The sequence below is a fragment of the Carassius gibelio genome, chromosome B7 (assembly GCF_023724105.1).
Source record: "Carassius gibelio isolate Cgi1373 ecotype wild population from Czech Republic chromosome B7, carGib1.2-hapl.c, whole genome shotgun sequence".
Classification (NCBI taxonomy): domain Eukaryota; kingdom Metazoa; phylum Chordata; class Actinopteri; order Cypriniformes; family Cyprinidae; genus Carassius; species Carassius gibelio.
The window spans coordinates 7,448,810-7,470,261 of NC_068402.1; the positions used below are offsets into that span (position 1 = coordinate 7,448,810).

At 35.8% G+C, this 21,452-nt stretch overlaps 1 protein-coding gene across 2 annotated transcripts in view; it reads left to right on the forward strand.

Moving 5' to 3' along the window:
- The window catches only part of LOC127962200 (elongator complex protein 4-like), a 56,572-nt gene that overhangs the window by 14,938 nt on the left and 20,182 nt on the right, over positions 1-21,452 (forward strand). For both annotated transcript variants that reach the window (XM_052561707.1, XM_052561706.1), the window contains exons 5-8: positions 1,289-1,373; positions 7,734-7,922; positions 12,511-12,619; positions 16,538-16,644. In XM_052561707.1, the coding sequence (XP_052417667.1) occupies positions 1,289-1,373; positions 7,734-7,922; positions 12,511-12,619; positions 16,538-16,644 (490 nt within the window). The remainder of the gene's footprint in view (positions 1-1,288; positions 1,374-7,733; positions 7,923-12,510; positions 12,620-16,537; positions 16,645-21,452) is intronic.

Sequence of the window (21,452 nt, forward strand, 5' to 3'; positions counted from 1 at the left end):
TTACCGGCTGTTTAGAAGGAAGATCAACGTTCGCGACAAAAAAATATGTGCAAACTGTAATGAAGCAGAGATCAGTGAGTTCCACATTTTCCGCGCTGACGGCGAGATCGTTTGCTTGCTTCAGTGAAAGTATAATGTGCCTAGCGTTTTCGACTCGTACATTACACGTCACGTGCTGATGTCACGTGTCGTTACGGGATCTTCAAGGGTTGTGTGTGAAAGCACGCGCATATACCGGGTCATCACTGGCAGTGTGAAAGTGCAAAATCTAGCGACCCGGGAACAATTGGAGGAGCACTTTACCTGTGTATTTGCCGGAATGGCAGTGTGAAAGGGGCTATATTTGAGTAAAGACAAAATGTGCAGTGCAGAGCAGGTCAAGTGCTTTGACCTCCCTTGTTATGAGTTGCACATCTTACCCCTGATTTAACATAGAAGCGCTGTGTCACTGGGATCAGAAGCACTGTCCCGTTAACACGGCACACTCAGACTCACCGCAGGCCTCAGGGGGATCGCCCCAAGCTGACAGAGGTGCCAAAGTGTTTAATTAATTTCATTTCATTTGATTTAATTAGTGATGTATTTCCTTGCGCCTACACATGCACGGCTAGGTTACCAGGGTTACTGCTGATGTCAACAGCCTTTTGTGATATCGGAGCAAATCCCACTTTATGACGGCAGCATATGCCGCAACAATTAGTGGTTTTAATTGAAGTGTATACAGATATCATCAGCTTTTGACCTGGAATGAAGCCATAATCATTATAGTCCACATTCATGCATTTTCCTGAAACTAAACCTTTGTATAAAAATTTAATAAAAAGAAGAATAATGAACATGGTTTGAAGCTATCATTTGTTTGCACATTTGTTCTAAGCCAACTTTGAAACTTCTATTACAGCTTTGAGACACAACGGAATGATTAATTGCACAATTCCACACCTGTTACTTTAGATTAAAGCATCTGATAAAAAACTCAAATGTTAAATGTGACCACATTTTACACTTGCGTTACTCTTTGAAACATTGGGGTTTGTATGATTTTGTTTTTTATATTTTTGAAAGACACACATGCGCTCAAAGGTTGCATTCATTTTATTACAATGATTACAATAATATTCTGAGTTTAGCATTAGTACAAATTTCTAATTTTTATGTTCAGTCTTACATGATCTTTCAGAAATCTTACTTATATGATGATTCGCTGCCCAAGAAACATTTCTTATTATTATTAATGTTAAAAATGTTCAGAATAAGTATATGTCATTCTTCTGTCACATACTTTCAGTCCGTTACCATCACCCTATCATGCTCTCCTGAAGTCTATCCAGACGGTCATCCGGAAAGAAGGCTATGATGGATCCACACCACAGGTTGGTTGTCATTTGTTTAGCCATTTATTTCTCTGCTTCTCTGCCCTGGTAATCATAATCTACTTTTTTCAGCAACTATAACTTTAAAGAAATAGTACCAAGAAAACTAAAATCATGCCATCATGTACTCACTCATGTCTTTCAAAATCCATAAAATTTTCTTTCTTTCGTAGAACATAAAAGGAGTCAATCGTACCAGAATGCCTAATTTCAGGTAATTAAAATGAATAGTGACCACCACTTTCAAAGCAAGATTTTCAATGAACGCTGACTTAAATGGGGTGAATAAATGACACATTTATAATTATTGGGTGAACTATCTTTTAAATTGACCGAAAATGCTGTAATGAAATGAATGCACAGTTAACAGACACTCTGTCATTCACACCTCTTGAACAATGAAAGCGTTTTGCCGCAGGCAGTGTTTTTACAAGACCTTTAATTTGTTGTTTCATTGATTGGTCTCGGTTGGCTAATTGTTGCCTGATTTTGTCTGTGCTTTCACTTTCTTTGTAGTGTGGCTTTCAAAACTTGTGATAATTAGGAAATGGAAAAGAGCTACAAATATAAAGGCTTTATTTTTTATTTTCCTTTCCAAATTTATTCCTCTTTTTCTCATCTCATCCCCAGTTGTCAGTTTCTCCGTGTTTTGCTTGAATCGCTCTCAGGAGGGAGATGGGTTCCCTTGGGTTCCACTTCCTTTAAGCTGAGTCCTATTAGTTTTGTGGTAAACAGGCCAAGACAGACACTGGGCAATATGCCCTCTGTCTGTTCATATTCATTAGCTCCTACTGAGAAGCAGGGGAGCTCGGCCCCTCTGGGGGCCCCTCTCAGAAACGGCCCCATGATAGCCCCTGTCTTGACTTCCACATCAGCACTGCATCTGCTGAGCCGCTCTTGGGACCGGGCCGCTTGAGGATACACTCGCTATTTTTAATCAGTTTCCAACTTTATGTGGCCCTAATGTGGCTTCTGTCATGTGCTGAACTCTGTACATGGTCTCCTGAACAAATTTTGTGTCGGTTTAAAGCAAGCAGGCCTATACGTTTATTTAATATAGTCCGCGAAGTTATACTATAACCTCTCAAATCGCATGCTCTAAAGTCACCTTTATTTTATTATTTTATATTTCAGAGATTTATTTTGTATTTACACACATTTTAGTTACACCCCAGGCTTATGTAAACCCAACAAACAATTCATAAAAAATCTAAAAAATATTTGTTTATTTGGCATTAAAACGAAATAAATAAAATAATCCTAATAAAATTGTTTAAGTGGTGTTCTAGTTCAGTTAAAGAGAGGAAACCCATTTCGTGTGTGGTTTTTACATTAAATGAAAAATATGTCCAGTGCTTGCTGTCAGCTCTGATCTGTCACATCATAATAAAGGCAAAAATGGCAAAAATATATCTTCAAAAAAAAAAACGTATTACTTTCAGTTATATTCTTTCTTACTGCAAGAAATCTATCATTACCTCACGTGCTCACCAACGGATCCTCTGCAGTGAATGGGTGCCGTCAGAATGAAAGTCCAAACGTCACAATAATCAACATTAAATTTCTTCAAATTGTTTCTTATGATGAAACAAACAAAGCAAGGACAAAAAACCAAGTTAATTCTAAAGAATGAATGATTTCTAAAACTTTATGGTTATCATTCACTGTGTGAATGGGCCTTAAATAAATGTTAAAAATGTTATAAAATATTTCACTGCGCTGCGTCTTACATTATGATACTCCAGAAGAATCTGCTTGTGCAATCAGGAGTAATGCTGATGAAGGTTTTGATTGTCATCTACAATCAGCTTTTCAACAAACTCTTCATATACATCCAGGCATGTTAGAATGTTTTTTGTTTGTTTGTTTGTTTGTTTTTTGCTCCCCATGAGGCCAGTAAGTTTTATAGTTACTTGCTAGTTTTCTTATTTGATTATTTTAAATTTTGCATAGTCCCGTCACTGTCACAAAATCTTTTGAAATATATTTCACAGTATATGTCACAAACCACATTTGACATCATGTAGAATTCAGTTAACCTTTAGAATAATTTTGGAAAATAAAAATGTTGAAAACTAAACTTTATTTCAAGTTCTAGAGATTCCAATGTTGTTTCAAGTTTGATGGAATCAAGTTCCCAAGTTAGATCTTATTCTGATCAGAAGCTTAAGTCTAGTTTGTGTTAGCTCTCTCTTGTTGATCCTTGTGCTTTAGTGTTTTTCTGATGGACACCTCGGGCTCCTCACCCTGGAAGTCCTCGATCCCCTGTCAGTCAAGCGACAGATTAAGCGCTTACATCATCAAACAGTGCCCTTCTGTTGGCAGAGGTCGTGGAATGTGATGAGGTTGAGAGAACATGGGCACAAAGGCAAGAATGCTCAGAATGAGAGCAAACAGGGCAACAGTGAGACTGACTAAAACGTTTGTCAGATTGGTGACTCAATTCTAGCTATGACTGCAATGACCTATAAAGTTTGAATTGAGTGCAGTAACATTGCTGGTCACGTTAGGTTTGGTAAAAGCATTAATTAAGCTTTTTATTATATCCTTTTTGTTGTTTGTTCATGTTACCATTAGAAATTTCTAAAAGCATATCATTTTTCTCATGCACACATAACGGGGAAAAGAGTGTGAGCAGTAAAAAGCCGGAGTGTGGCCGAAAGGAAAGAGGAAGCCGGTGAGTCAGGAACACCTCTTTGTGGAAATGTCAAGCTCAACCCTCAAGAAGCACAGTCAAACAATAAGGTTTATTTAACTTAAGATGCTTGTGATTGCTGGACGGTGTAGAGGGTGTTAACTTTACTGTTTATTGTCAGTGGCCGAAGGCTGATGTGAGGAGAACAACCAGGCTGTAGACAATTCAACACCACGGCTATTTTCAGCTGGTTTAAATCAGCTATTTAGCTTCCTTTTCTCTATTTCAAAGATATAATCAGGTTAATCGGTTATTCACAGGACAAAGATACTAAATAAAGGCATGTGTACAATAATATAAAAGAAAAATTTAAATTCTTGTATTGGGGAACTTTTCTATTCCCTGTTTTAAAAGGTTATAACAGCTTTAAACATCTTATGTATTTTCAGTTGCATTGTCCTAATTTTTAAGAATGTAAAAAGGATCCCTGCCTACCAGAAATACTTTTTCTTTTTTTTCTTTTTAAAACTATAAAAATCATAGAAATGTTATTCAACAAAAAAATCTGAAATATTATTTATATTAATATAAATGTAACCGAAATTTGATGTTTTTATATTATAATTTGAAAATAGCTTTATTGTCTAATTATCAGAATTCAGAATATATATATATTTTTTTTTTTTGTAAATTAATTTGACTGCTACAGTAGTTAATTTGTTGTGGGTCCACCACTTATCCAAAATGTGTATTTTATCAAGAGGCTTACTAAAGACTAGGAAACTATTAGGTCTAAACTGAAAGTGCTGAAAAGAGCTTCTACCTCACACATCTTTATAAATATGCAAATATGAAATTGTCCTGCTTTTCTGGGACATCTGAAACTTGTGTTGCTGTCACACCAGTTGCCAGTTTTCTAGTTGTTCTGGTCTGAGGTGTCCTCTCAATCTTTATTAAGCAGGTTCAGAATCAGCTCTTTGATGGTTTGAGAATAATTTTCAATTCCCTGTCAGACTTTGTACACTGTAAAGGGCACATCTCTCACCCATGGCCCCTTATCTTGGCTGATGTTGGCGGATAACGTGCCAAGAATTTCCTGGCACTTGTTGGAAGCAGACATTTTGGCTCTTAGGTTGACAGCCACATTGTGGTCATGTCAGGCAACTGTCCTGATTGGAAGATGTTGTCCAATCACTTTTGACCACCGTGTTCCGTTTGACCGTGCTGTTGAGTGGTCTTGGCTGGGCCGTTTGTTTCATTGATTCAAGTTGTTTGAGAGGTACATGACCCTCACTCCAACAGACAAAAGGCTTTTCACTACAGACAGGATTCCACTACTGACTTAGTTACACAAGTCATTGCACACTTATGTATGATATACTATTTAGGCACTGTTTTGTTTGCCTTTTCACCATTCTCTCTCTCATTATGGAGAGAGTATAAATGTGAACTTGAACAATGGCTAATCATGTCCTGTTGAGAGTCCCTAATTGATTGATTGAGTAAATTTCTTTAGTAAGTGTTTGTGATTTTAGTGTACTTTCATTACTGCAATAAGTACAAGACAATGAGTACAGTTAAATAAAAAGTTCACCTTCAAATTTAAATTAGCTGGAAATGTATTTGCCCTCAGGTCATCCAAGATATAGGTGAGTTAGTTTCTTCATTTGAACAAATTTGGAAAATTTAAGCTTTATATCACCAATGGATCCTCTGCAGTGAATGTGTGCCGTCAGAATGAGAGTTCAAACAGCTAATAAAAGCTAAACCATAATCTACAATTAATCCACAGGACTCAATGAACGTCTTTTGAAATGAAAAGCTGTGTATTTTTAAGAAATGCATGCAAAACGTAAGTTTGCTTCGGAGCATCATTGCTTCAGGATAATATACAGTCCTCTCTATCCATAATATAGCTTTCTTCAGTGAAAAGAGAAATATCCACAGCTCCAGCACCATTTACAAGTGAAAACACTTATAAAACAAATACATCAGTGAATTTTTGAAGTTAGAGGACAACAGGAGGTGGGTGTTGTGATTGGTTGTCTGTCTTGCATGTATTGAATTTGTTTCACCATTACATTTACATTTAGTCATTTTGCAGACACTTTTATCCAAAGCGACATACAATTGGGGAATACATAAAGCGGTTCTTCTTAAAGAGGCAAACAGTCACAGGAAGCTAGAAAGGGAAGGAATAAATAAAGAGAAAGACATTTTTATTTAAAATGAAGTCAAGTTGCATCGAAAGAGATTCATTTTCAGTTGTCAAATTGTCAGGGATTCAGAATTGTGGATGGGGTGGGAAGATCATTCCACCATAGGGTTGTGACGGTGAGGAAATATTCCATGTTAGTGTCTAATTGTCAATTGGTTAATTGTTGGATGGTTTGGATCTCATCACTCTCAACTATGTTCAGTTATCTCCTTTATTTATACTACTCTCTATTTTTGTGAAACTATACCTTGACAAAGGCTACTAGCTGAAACATTGGATAATAAACAGTCTGCTTAATTGAGTGTACAGTTCGATTGGATTTAGATTTTTTTCCCTTGGCCTTACACCTCTGTAGGTGTGTGTGGAGAAGGTTTATTTAGGAGAAGCCATGTGCCTGTATGATGAGACTTAGTGATGTAGTGTTCATGGAGAAGAGAAGAGGAGAGGTCCAAGAACTGATCCCTGAGGAACCTCACTGAGGAACAGTGACCAGTTGATGTGCTTTGGATACCTCCCCTCTCCAGGCCACCTTAAAAGACCTACCATTGAGATTGGATTCAAACCAGCGAAGTGGATTCCCTGGGATGGCCAGTGATGAGAGAAATTGCGGGTGTCTGGAGTGCTGTTGATCTTGTTGTGCAAATATGAAGATTTGACAGTATGGACTTCAGCAGAGAAAGATGAAAGCAAAGACTGATACATACTCAGGTCTGACAGATCTTTTGATTAGTGCCATTTTCTCTATATTGCCCTGAATTTGGTCTGATACTGACGAAGAACATCGGATAACAATTGATATCGGAGGACAAATATCGTCAAGAAAAGAGGTTAAAGTAGAGCATAAAGTGTCAGTTGCTGCATTCACATTCAGATATGAGAAATGGGTAGGTGAGGGAACAGATGAGGAAAGTTGGGAGTGTGAAAGGGGAGCATAGGTTTCTTCTAAAAGTAACCGTTTAGTTTAAATGTAATAAAGAAATGGTCAGAGATATGCAAAATATAATGACATCAATAAAGATTAAATTGATTCTGTTGCAGCATTTTACCTGAAACTAACACTGTTTTTGCTACATTGCAAACCCTGCAATGTGTAAATTTGCATCTAGGTCACATACAGTGTTTCACTTGTTTAAAAAAATTCTTATTTTGCTGCAGAACTGCTACTTATAGAGTTCTAAAAACTGTAGTGGAAAATGTAAAGATCATTGACATGTTACTGTAAATAAGTGTCATGCAACACCACAGTTTTTTTCTTGTTTCTCTTTTAAATTAAGATGCACTTATTAAAAACGGTTAAGATATTCATTCATGCATTTTTGAACACAAAGTTTACTTTACATTGCTTTAATGAAATATTAATTACACAAGCCAGATGTGGATTTGTTCACATGAATTGTACATTTTCAGATATCTCGTAAAGAATGCAGTGTTTGAAATTAAATTTGTGTGTGTTTGTGTGTGTGTGTGTGTTTGTCTCTATTTTTCACACTTTTTTTCACTCCTGTAGTCTAAGGTTCGGAATGTCCTGCGGCTGGGTCTTCATTCTCTGGGGTCAGTGCTCTGGGGTGATGATGTGTGCTGTAATGATAACCCCACCCACTGCCACGCCCTCAGCACATTTCTCTACGCCCTCCGAGGCCTGTTACGCTCGTCACTCTCAGTCGCTATGGTGACCGTACCCTCCCACCTCATACAGGTATGATTAATCACGTAGTTTCTCTATGTATTCACATAAATCCTTTTTATATGATGTTTGGAGTCACTGTTAAGCCACAACATCCATCCATCCATCGTTCTTTCTTTCTAGCTATCAGTCCATCTTTCTATTGTCTTTGTTTTGTCATTCAAAATCCTTCCAACAGGGATGACATCATTGTAATATTTGTTTACTGAACTGTAACTGGTTATCTTTCTTGAATGTATTTGTATATATATCTTTCTTCACCTACTGTATTACAGTGTATTTTTTCCCCTCCATTTTTTATCTGTGGTGTTTGCAAGGGCTCTCATACTGAGGTTTAGGGATGTTAAATTCTTAACCCTAAGTATTAAAATAGAAATGATAGGGATCTAAATTATACTTTAAATCATGCTGCTTGTTCAGGACAGTTGAACTCAATATTTCAATCAATCAGTAAGATTCTACATTTTTGATGATCAAACCTGCACAATTCCATAGACTTATACTGCAGAAAGAACACAATGTTGAGGCCCAAGGACATTACAGAGACTTGGGGTTGTTCTAGTAACACCCTCGTAACACTATTTTGGTGACAGGTCTTGCACAGACACTTAGGTAGGTATCAGTTGTAGTTTTTTTTTTTTTTTGCTATCATTCAAAACTTTGTAATTTTTATGGCATCATCATGAATGCTAGACCTTTGCACCACTGACTTCCAGAACTAATCCCACAGAACAGCCTTTTTAGATATTTTTTTTTTTTTTTTACTTGACTGTCAGTCACAAGCAGCAGCATTGAGGTCACCATAAGTTTGTCGACCCTGGCACACCATAACCGCCCCATGAGCCGGAGTCAAAGAGTCGACCCCCCTCCGTTGTGTGAATGAGGTTCCGCTTGGCTGGGGTTCAGGGGGCCTGTGTGTGTATCTGTTTGAGTACATGTATGTTTGGCCTTCAGAGGAGCGTCTTCATTGGCGCGTGAACCCACATTCTTTGTCTGAGGCCCTCAACTTTGCGATCAGCCAGCAAATGGTCAGTCTCGAGTCTTTCTGGGCGCTTCTCTCTTTCAGCGTCTCTCGGTTCCTGAGAGGCCCTTTTCTTTGTGCCTCCATTAGCCAACGAGAGCCAGGCTGCAGCCGCTGTGCTCTAAGAGCGCTTCAAAAGACAAGATCTCACTGTTCTTTGTCCGTTTGGAGACAAAGTGCTAAAACCCCTCTTAGGGAGGCTGGGGGCACACAGCGGTTTTCTGCGGTGGAGGTGATGGAGTAAACGTTGGCTTGAAAGTAGTTTTGTGGATTGGATATGATGTAAACTAGTAGTAAGTACAGTATGTTTTGAGGCAGTGAGGGCTTAGGTACAAACCGATTTTGTTGTCTTATATATATATTTATAGATATAGATGGATAGATTTTATTCAGCAAGGAAGTGTTAAAATTATCAAACATGACTGTAAATATATTTATAATGTTACTAAATATTTATATTTCAAACAAATCAGGATATAAGATGCTTTATATCCATTAATACCCATATTAGTATATGCTGAAAATTCAGCTTTGCAATCAAATGAATACATTTGAAATATAGTGCACATGAAAGTTATTCTAAATATTTCACATTATTACAGTTTATACTGTATTTAGGTATTATTGTTATTATTATTTCCTTTTAAAAATACCATGTAACCCTTGGAGATTCAGTAATTTAGTCGTGAGGTCATTTATTATGCAAGATTCTGATTTTGTAGTTTCAAAATGTAGTTATGCAAGATTTTTATAATGAAATTTACACAGTGGAAACCTCAAAACTATAAATGTGCTACTAGAGGTTTAGAGTTTGAAGAGATGTTTTTAATGTACAGTAATATTACCAGCATACTGTCTGTGGGATCAAGGTTTTTGCTTACACTACTAAACTTGGGGTCAACTTTTACAGCTGTTGTGTTCATCTTCCATTATTTGCATTAGCACCTCATCTGAAGTCCATCAGATGTGAGTTGTAATGAAAAGTCCTGTCATGTATTTTTAATGTTGACAGGAAAGGGCTGACGAGATTAAAGCCACAGTCCATCTGAATCTTTAATCAATCTCTGCTCAAATAGCCATAGTCCACTACTACACACATCTACAGTTACAGCCGCTGTTGGCTCAGGACCCTGCAGACCCGGTCTATCTGCCTGAAGAATGACAGTTTCAGAGACACCAAGGACGTTTAAGGAAGAGCTGAACTGTTATTATGGCTAAAATTAACATTTTGATGTAACTTGTAGAGCAGTTCAATTAGTAGCACTGCATACAATCTGTGTACAAATCGACAGAAAGCAAGCATTGTTCACAACGTTTTACACATTCACTGTGTGCTCTTTACTAAATATTTTATTTCCTACTTTAATCATACTTTCAGCCACCAACAAGATGTATTCATGTAGTTTGAACATATTTTAACACCATATTAAAAAGGTGTGTGTGTGTGTATATATATATATATATATATATATATATATATATATATATATATATATATATATATATATATATATATTTGTTTTTAAGAATATAATTGAGAATAATTAAGAATATAGATCTACTTTTGTATCATTAAAATAAGCCCTTGTTTAAAAGATTAATATAAAATGCTCTAATTAAATTTGTGAAAATGTTTATTAATTCATATTTCCATTTATTTATTTATTTATCAAAGTAAAACAAAATGTAATAATGGACTGCATGATACATATATAATATAAACCATTTCTGGATACATTTCTTATTTGTTTGCTTTTCACCTGTAAAGTTTATATTTAAATGAGCTTAACATGATTTGCCATTGGGAAATGTATATTATTTATACATTTTACTTTGCATATGCATTTAAGAGAGAGAGAGAGAGTATGTAGCTACATCAAAGATTATTCTCATTTTTAATTCACATGCGTATTGTTTCTTTTTAAATCCATCTTTTTAAATGAATGCATTTACAGTATTTCTTCAAGTAATGTAACCAATTCAACTACTGTCTGTTTTATTAAACTCCATCCTGGACTTGAACCTTCAATATGTTGGCTCAGCTGCTGTAGTGGCAGTTTTTTGTTGTTTTGTTGGCTTGCATTGGTGTGATGATGTTGAGTTAACAGTGACAGTCACTAACACAGTTGCTTGGGTTAAATTTTTAATGCTAGATTTGGGAAAAGGGTCACGGCTGCGTACACGAACACACAGGCTCTCAGAGTCTACTGTAGATGAGAGGAAGGGAGGAAAAGAGAAAGGAGGAAAGAAAAAAGAAAGGACACGGATGCATGAAAACTGCATTAGGCCTCGTCAGCTGCTACAGAGAGAGAGCGTATATGAAATATTAACGAGTGGCATAGAGATGAATTTTTCACAACGGCCTTATCCTTCTGTCCTTCTTTGGAGTGCTCCCTGGTTTGTGAAGAGACTCTGTATTTGTGTTTGCCAGAAGGAGGCGCTCTCAACAGTTTGTATTGTGTGTTTGTGCATTTTTGCTCTTTAATACTTTAAACTGGTTTATTTTCTCATCAGCATTGGCATGAGTGCCTTTGCTGTTGTTGATTTGGGTTTCTTCAGTTTTACCCATAAGCATGCGCTTCATATCTGTAAGGTCAAGGTCACAGGTTTTCATGACTTGTTTTCCAAGCCCATTATGTGTTTAGTGCATATTTTGTGACTATCTCTGTTTACCATGATTTTACCACATTTTAAGCAGTTTTGCAGAATTACACCAGTTGTTTCCTGTTAAAATCATAACTGTCAGGCCATTTCAAAGTGTGCAATGTAAACTTGTATAATTCTTTTGTGACACACAACGTTGATGAGCTGAAAGGCGTATTTGAAATGCTTTAAATTAACTGAAGACATTTTTACACCAGATATTTTTGGAATGAAAGCGCTAATGGGCGAGACGTCTTTGTCTCCAATGGAGAAGGGATCTATGGATGTTATGGAGTTGATGTGGCTTTATGCTTGCGTTCGTCCAGATTTGTGCCGTATGGCGACACTGCATGAGTCGTGCGATCAGAGAAAGAGAGACGGACAGATTTGGAGAGCATGTGTTTGAGGGAATCCAAACACTCGATGTGTTTGAGCAGCAGACGTATGTTCTGCATTGCTCTGATCTGATGGATTTAATGTTACACGACGCAACCAAAGGCAGCAGTTTACAGAGGTGCCTTCATGTAGTACGGCTGAAGATAATCTAATAATACCTGTTTAGATGTCATGATTGATGCAAGAGCTTGAACGTTATATTGATTGCTAAGTGGTTTGTTACTTACCTAAGTGAAAGAGCCCACCTTTTTTGACCTCACACTTTTTAATTATACCTCAAATTGACATCAATGATCTCTCAAATGCAAAGAATGCATCTAGTGTTAAAGATTACAGTCATCAAAGAGAGTGGTGTTTGTAAATTGGACACATTAAGTTCTGTAAGCTCATGAATTCAGTCTCTGGAATACCCTGCTCCATATTTATCTACATTGAGATAATATTAACAAGAGATGCTCTCAGCATTGCTTTAGATGTTCCTACATTTACTTGTACACTCCTCGTGTATTTCCTGTCTCTCATCTATTCCCACTCTCTCAGAACAGAGCCGTAATGGGACGAATAATCAGACTGAGTGACACAGCCATAGCTCTGGAATCATTCAGAGGCTCGGAGAAGGAGACCAACCCACTTTACAAAGACTATCACGGTGAGAAGAAACATACAGTACATGCAAGAGTTCAAATACACTAGCAAAAAAAAAACCCCAAAGCCTGAATATTACACTTTTGCTTCTAACTCATTGTGCACCACTTAAGATGTAATTTATGCAGTCGGATTTAGAATTATTATTATTTTATTTTTTAACTTTTTTTTAAACACCTATGATGGGCAATAAAATGAATATAAAAACGTGTGTGTGTGTAAACGACAAATAAAACATGAAATACTATATATTCTATTTGTTATTCTAGAAATATAATAAATACGATATGGATATTTTAAACAAAAACTAATATAAATTACAAAACGCGCAACAAAATTACTGAAACTTTAGACGAAATTAAAGTGAAAAAAAAAATACAAACAAAATCTAATTCAAAATGTTAAACATTAAAGTAAAACTAAATTTGTTATTTAAAATAAAGCTGAAATATAATGTTAATTATATAAAATATATAGAAGAATATAAATATTAGATAAAACATAAACATGTATACAAACTTAAATATTCAATAAAACATAAAGAAAATATATATAGAAATATAACAATTAAAATGTACACTTGGCAACTAGGTAAAATAAGTTTATGTTGAAGTACTAAAATTACTCAAATTAAAGCTAAATATTATTAAAGCTAATATAAAAAAAAAATTCTAAAAAGGATCAAAAGCATGTAACAAAATTATTAAAGCTTAATCTAACATGATTAAAACTGAATATATACAAAAAATAAAGGTTAATAACCCTGGTAACCATCCACGACAGTCTAGAATCATGGCAGAGCGTTTTACACAGACGAACACTGCTAACATTTTATTTTATTTTTTTTTTATGTTTCATTGGTCCCTCATCTTATTCATGCCTTTTGCATCATCCTATCTTTCTCTCTCTCTGAGACACACACACACACACACACACACACAGGCTCAGTAAAGTGCATTAGTAGAGAGGGGCAGGCAGGGTGGACCTCTCTCTAGCTGTCAGCTCGTGTTAGTGTGGCTGTGTTCAATCAGACGTGCTCCTTGGCAGACAGGCCAGGGGGAGATTCAGCTGCCACGGCAAACACACACACACACACACACACACAGTCCTATCCGCCCCATCACAGGCACCCAGCACAGCCCTCAGGGGCCGCAGAGTTGCAGAATCAATATTTTCATACTGGCTAAAACCTCTCTGTGGTCAGCCTGCAGATGAGGAAGATCGTTGGGGCTCATGCTCTTTCCGTCCTGTCCTTTTTCCTCTCATTCTGCCTCTTTATATTCTTCCTTGTTTTCATCTCTTCATGTTGCATGCTTTATCTTTTCATCTCTTTTGTGTCCATCTTTCTGTAAAGGTCAGTTTGTTTACAGTCCTCTCTCTTCGTTTCCACCCCCTGCCCCGTTTCTTTCTTGCACTCATTTGCTGTGTGTGTATGTAATAGCCAAAGGGGGTGTGGTTTACAATCACTAATGACCTCGGATGATTCCAAATTAATTAATTTATGTAGATGCTTATCAGTTGTTAATAAACAAATTAAACGCTAATGAGTTGAATTTCATAAGTTGTTTTTTTTCTACTAATTTATTTGTTTTATTTATAAATATTTATAAATATTTATTATTTTATTGTGATGTTTTATTTTAATATTTATTATGTTATTTTATAATGCTGTTTATGCGTTAATGCCATTTATTTCTTCAAATCGGTTTTATTTCTCTTCTCTTTGGTTTTGTTTTTATGTATTTATTACATCATTTTGTAATTTTAATATTTGTTATTTTATCATTTTAATTATCTTCACATACTAGTTCCTTTGTTTAGAAGGTTATCAGATGTTTATGAACAAATTAGATGCAAAAAATTTCAAATTCACGAATTTTTGTTTTTCATTTATTTATGTATTTATGTATGTATGTGTTTTAGTTAAAGTGTGTATTTTAAAACTGTCCGTTGATTTTTTTTTTTTTCAGCTAATTATTATTATTATTTAAAAATTCAGGTTGCAGTTTTATGTCTTTGATTATTTTGATTTATAATTTACAGTACTGCAAAGAATTTATTTTTAGTTTGTTTAGTTAGTTCTTTGACAAAATAATACAATTATTTCAGTGTATTTTTCATCAATACATTTGCTAAAACATTTGTTGGTGGATGTTACAACATGAACAACGTTCAGCAGTTTTTCTCAGATGTTTATGAACAAATTATTGATTTAAATTTCACCAATTAGTTCATTTCAGGAAGTTTGAGATGTTAGTAAGATGTGAATTAGCTCTTTTTAAGACTTATCAGATGCTTGCAAAAAAAATAAGTAATTAATGTTATTTCAGCTGTTAATGTTATCTCAGTTGTGTGTGAATTATCTATTTTAAACGTGTTTGAAAATGGATAAGGTGCACAAAAATATAATGCAATGCTTTCCAAATTATGAGCACACCTCAGCAACGTATCTATCCATACTTTTTTTTTGTATTTGAACAAAAATTTGGTGTTCGGAGAGTTACTGTTATCTCTTGGTGTTCATTTTTATCTTGTTTCATGAATTAATGCTTTGCCATAAGGTCTAGACAATAGTGAATGAGAAGACATACATGAGGCCACTCTTTCTTTTCTGTGGTGCATCCACTGCACAAAGCATGTTGGGAGTCCTGTCACAGCGAATCAACTCGAGCGGAATCAACCTAGCGCACGAGTCCCTTTACAAGCGGAGCCTTCACACACACACACAGACACACACACACCAGCTCTTTCCATCCTCTCACCCCCTTCATCCTGGTCTTCAGTGCATCCTTTTAATGTCATATTTCTACTGGCTGCATAACTGGGAGAAAAAAAATTGGGCTAGGAATTAAAAAGAGAAAGGGGGTGAAAAAGCTTTCTCTCTTCCCAACATGCCCCTCTGCCGACTGACCTTGTTTTACCCCATCCTCCACTCACCTCTCTTGCTTTTCTTCTTACTCCTCCCTCCGCTGCACTTCTTCTCTCGTATGTTTTGGTTTCTGCCCATTGGTGCAGCTAATAAAATAATGGTTGATACAATGCTATAGTGGCCAGTGTGAAAGGTGATAGCTACGTGTGCTCACTGTAAAACAGACAATGAAAAAAAACACAGTCAGTTCAAAAATTAGTAATAGGCAAAAGAAACCTGGCAAAAATATTTGCTAGAGAGCATGTTCATTAGCCTGCATATGATTGTGAGTATAGGCAGAAACATCATGCTCATTAAAATGTAATGACTCAGTTCTTTAGAGACTTTAAAAGATTTTAAATGCAATTTCATTCACAAAAAAAAAAAACTCTATTAAAATGTATGAATTAAGTCACAGTGTTAGAAACCCATTCACACAATTTGCATCTAATGCAACGCATGCACCTACAAAATGTTGTTGCTCACAACCTGTACATTTTTCCCTTTTTGAAAGAAATTAAGACTTTAAATCAGCAAGGATGCATTAATTAGGTCAAAAGTTATAGTAAAGACATTTATAATGATACAAAAGATTTCTATTTGCTGTTCACCAAAGAAAATATTAAGCAGGATGTCTGTTTTCAACATTGTTTATCAGAAATGTTTTTGAGTAGCAAATCAGTATATTAGAATGGTTTCTGAAGGATCATGTGACACTGAAGACTGGAGTAAAATTCAGCTTTGCATCACAGGAATGAATGATATTTTAAAATATATTCAAATTGAAAACCGTTCTTTTGAATTGTAATTTTTGAGAAGTAATATTTCACAATTTTAATATATTTTCAATCAGCTCAATTCAGTCTTAGTGAGCAGAAGAAATGGCTTTCATGAACATTTACAGACCTCAAACTTTTGAGCAAACATTTGAAGTTTATACTGAACAATATATCCCTTCAGCATGTCTTTCCAGCACATTTATACAGTGATATGATGTCTTCTGTGTTTGTTCAGGTCTCCTGCATGTTCATCAGTTACCCCGTCTGAACTGTTTGTCTTGTGAGGTCCCCGATATGAAGGACTTGGCCTTCAAACTCAAGAGGAAGCAGTTCACGATTGAGGTGAGTTCACAATAATGATGGCACTCAAAAACGTGCAGTCGTGTCCTCTCATATGTTTGCTTTAATAATATTTTCTTCAGTGTATTCACTTGTCTTTTCCTCTTTCAAGCACAGCTTTTTTTATCTGCAACTTTGTAGGTTCTAATATTTACATGTGGAGTGCAATAAGAGTAGGATATTGTAGGTGCTAAGATTACTTTTTTTAATTGCAAATGTTTTTCCCTCCCCCCATGTCCCTCGAACCACTGCACATATTAAGCGGTCATGATTATGAATTGATGTCCAGATTAGCTGTGCTTCGCTAGTTCCTGTTTATCTTCCTGAGCTATTGAGTGTCAATTAGGAAGGTTGAAACTATTGATTTTAAACTGGACATGTTAAACCTCTCCTCAGAATAATCATAAAAACACTAAAAGTCCTTATTGTGTATCATTTTGTAACTGGGTATTATATAGTACTCCGACAGGTCTGATCAGATATTGATTGCATGCATTCACTTGTGATCAGATGTGCCCCAGTAAATATATTAACGTAAAAAAAACTGTCAGTTTAAACCTAGAAATTTCTTTGTTAGTTAAAGGCTTAGTTCACCCAAAAATGAAAATTAGGTTTTACTCCGCCCCAGAGGCAATCCTATATGATATATATCCTATATATAGCTATAGCTGTAAATGACTTTCTTCTTTCAGATGAATCCGGAGTTAAATAAAAATCATTGCAGTCAGCCGGTGTTGCATGTATCAGTCCAAAATAAGTTCAATAAACGCCCATCCATAAATAAAAGTGTCTCACACAGCTCCAGCAAACCGATGCGTTTTTGTTAGAAAAAAATCCATATTCAAAATGTAATAATCACTAGCACAACCTAGTTTTATAATAAGATCTTCAAAAAAACCTTTCCTCAGTTCATCATGAATTATTGTGCATTTATTTTCAGCTTCTAGAAAAGTTTCAAAAATAGGTTTCTGTTTGACGCTTGGTTGAGTGGTAATTTTATGTTGTAAGCTTACTACCATTACAAACCATTCAGTATACACACACACACACGTTTGTTTTTGTGAAAAGTGGGGACATCCCATAGGCGTAATGGTTTTTATACTGTACAAACCGTATATTCTATGGGCCTACACCTAAACCTAACCCTCACAGGAAACTTTGTGAATTTTTACTTTCTCAAAAAAAACTAATTCTGTGTGATTTATACGCGTTTTGGAAAATGGGGACATGTCCTTATAAGTCACCCTCTCCTTCTAATACCTGTGTCATACCCATGTCATTATACAGAGTTGTGTCCTGATATGTCACAAAAACAAGAGCACACACACACTATCCACTTCCAGCCAATGAGTGCCTGTCCATCAAGTGGAGACAAATGAAAGGGCCCAGGCTCTTACTAAAGCACCATCATTGGCCCCTAATTAAGTTATCAGTGGTGAAGCTGTTAATAGTTAATCAGGAAGTGTATTGTCTCGGAAGGACCAGCAGTCTTTGTCTTTAAACGCTCTCGAAGGCAGAGACCTCTCATCCACTCCTCACTAGATTTATAGGGTCAATAAAAGTCAAGGTGGTTTCCCTCAATGGCTGCTTAATGAGCCAACCACTTTGAGTTTGTGGAAGGGGCTCAAATGTGAGTTTGTGTTGTAACAGCGCTCAGAATTGGTAGGAAGCGGAATGTACCTTAACATCTATTCATCAGATCTTTCAGCATGCTCCTTTAAAGGATAGTGTAATTATTTTGTAACTAAATTGAAACATGGCATGGCATTAGCAACACCAAAGTCTTGGGTTGGGTTCCCAAGAAGTGCAAGAGCTCATAAAATGTAGGCAAATGCAATATAATTCGATTTGTATCTGCCAACTGCATAAATGTAAATATCATGTCAAAAAAATCTGATGAGTAAAATGGTTTAATTGCCCAAACTAAATAATTAAGGGGCAATATTCCTTGGATAAAATATGCTTCAGCAAAAATGTTAACTAAAAAAAAAACTTATATATTTTGCAGATACTGCAAAGTGTATGTAAAACTGTAATTCTTAATGCAATTCTAAATTTCTGTATGTACATGCTGATTATGTGCCTTATATTCAAGCTTATGTAATACATTTATGCGTTCGCTGAGAATCGTACCCATAACATTGCCACTGACACGAACACTATATTTAATTGCACAAATGTACTGTATATGGAAAAAAATTGAATAAAATAGAACAGTTAAAATGAGATTATGAGAATATGTTCTAAATTGGAACTCCCACTGCGGATGACATCACAATAAAATGTGGCGAATAAGATTTAAAAAAGTTATCATTATTGAAAGGAGAGAGAGAGAGACTTGTTTTCATGAGGTGTTTCCCATTCGATCTCACCATGCCAATCCAGCCAATAACCTACAGACAGGTCTTTGACAAATAGTTTTACATTAACACCTTTGTCACGCACACAAACAAATGTGCCGTGTGGAGTATGTATAGTGGGTGAAAAGAAATTCATCTTAATGAGTTTGCCCTGCGGCACTGAGTTAGCGTGCATTCGCTTTACTTTCAAGAGTTCATATCAAGTAGAATCATCTTTTGACTTTGAGAACTTTCAGTGCTCAGAACCTCTAAACTGACCTGAATTATGACCCAACGTGTAAAAGTGGGGAAGTTTTCTTTTTGATATGAGCATTTTAACACATTTTCTTTCTAGCATTGTTCTTTCATTCCAACCTCCACCACAAAGAAAAAATGTATTTTCGCCTTCCTTTTAAGATGAGTCCGTGTGAATCAGAGGTCTGATCTGTGTTCAGTGATTGTGGTTGAAAGGTGATTGGCAGGCCAAGTGTGTGTCAGTCAGGTCGCTCCGAGTGCACACGTCAATCAGAGATCAGCCACGTCATGATAACATGACCACAGAAAGATGAGTCTTCACACACGGAAACCATGCAGGAGAAGTGAAAACTGCCAAACCGAAATATTACGTTGAATCATTCCTAAGTTGCGTGTTCTAGCTGTTCCTGTATACTGTTATAAAATGCAGTTCATTCAATTGTGTCTATAGATGCATTGATATGGAATCTTGGGGTCATGCTGAAAATAACATTTGTTATGGCCAATAACCGATATGATGATGAAAATTATTACTTTCTCGACTGCTTTCATTTTGAAGCTTCATTCTTGCTTCAGGTGAAATCAGATAAGTATAAATGCACAATTAAATACATAAAAAATATATATATATATTAATTGAAGTAATTAATATATTAATTAATTTACTTAGTCAACATGGACAACCAGTGGATCAAAAAAGTTCATCAAAGTTGTCCTAAAATAAGAAGTTTGAGGATTAAATGTATTATTATTCTATATATATAAATTTTTATATATATACATTTTTTTTCTTTTCTTTTCTTTTCTTGCACCATACAGTGAAGGAAGGAAAAGCTAGAATCTAATCAACAGAAGAAGCCAGAAGTATTAGAAGCTAAACATTTTCATTTGTCAATTTTTTTAATCAATCCTGCATCCTGAATGCAAATACAGTTGAGCGTGAATTATGATATTTTAGTCTGTTGAGGCGAGTTGCTGTGCTGTAATGTAATGTAATCACTGCAGGTTGGGTCTACATGCTGTCACTCAGCTACCCAGAGGAGCATTTGGCTGCTTGTCTTTGACTGACTGGGAAAGTTCAGTTGGCGGTTGATGAGCAGTCAATTGCCCAGAATGCCCTGCGGTCAGAATTAACCTCTGTCCCTGTTCCACCAGGTATAGAGAAAGGGGTTATGAGGAAAAACGTGATTAGCAAACACTTACACATTCGCATACATGTCAGTTGAATGCTCGACAACGAGTGAGGTGATCAACTGAGGACTGAGACAGGAATGTAAGAGGTATTTGATTAAACTTTACTTACCCTAGCGTGACCTCTGACCCAAACTTGAGCCAAACACACCTGGATGGAGTTGAGGATTCTGGAGGTGAGGTCAGATGATCTTCAATCCAGGATTTAGGTAAAATTAGCCGTGGTTTACGGAGGTGCAATCTTGAAAGCTCAGCACTGGGTTGAGTGTCATCAGGTGTGAAAGTTTTAAACGCAGTATCAGCATTGTTTTCTTTGGACTAGTTGAACCATCAAGATTTTTCTTTCTCTTTTTTACCAATTGAGGGCATATTTAAGACTTGTGTGGACATATTTATGGTGATAAGTTAGAACATTGCTTTTATAATTCTCATAACCACACATGCATTCCTTTAGTAATTGTTTTTTTGTTGTCCCATCTTAGTTTTGAAGGTTCTGCTCCTGCGGCAATATCTTGATTGATTGGTTGTGTCTGGGCCAGCCTGATCGGTTTAGGTCTTGCTGCTGAATGGTGTGGTTGGTTTTAGCAGTCAAATAAATAAAATAAAAAAAAATATATATTTTTTTTAATCAAGTTTTTGCTCTTTTCTAATCCACGTAAGTGAACTATCTATGGTTTTATACTGTGATTAAAAATATAGTAAAACATTGTTACTGGGTCACTTATAATATATGATTGAACATGCAAATTAATTTTAATAATGTAATGTTTGGCTTTATCATTTGAGTGTTGATTTACACTACTGTTCAAATGTTTGGGGTCAGATTTTTTTTTATGCAAGAATAAATTGAACTGATCAAAAGTGACAGTAAATACTTTTTAATTGTTGTAAAAAATCTATTTCAAATAAATGCTGTTCTTTTGAGCTTTCAATTCATCACAAAATCCAAAAAAAAAGTAAGCTATCACTGTTTCCACAAACATATTAAGCAGCACAGCTACTTTGATAATAATGAGAAATGTTTGT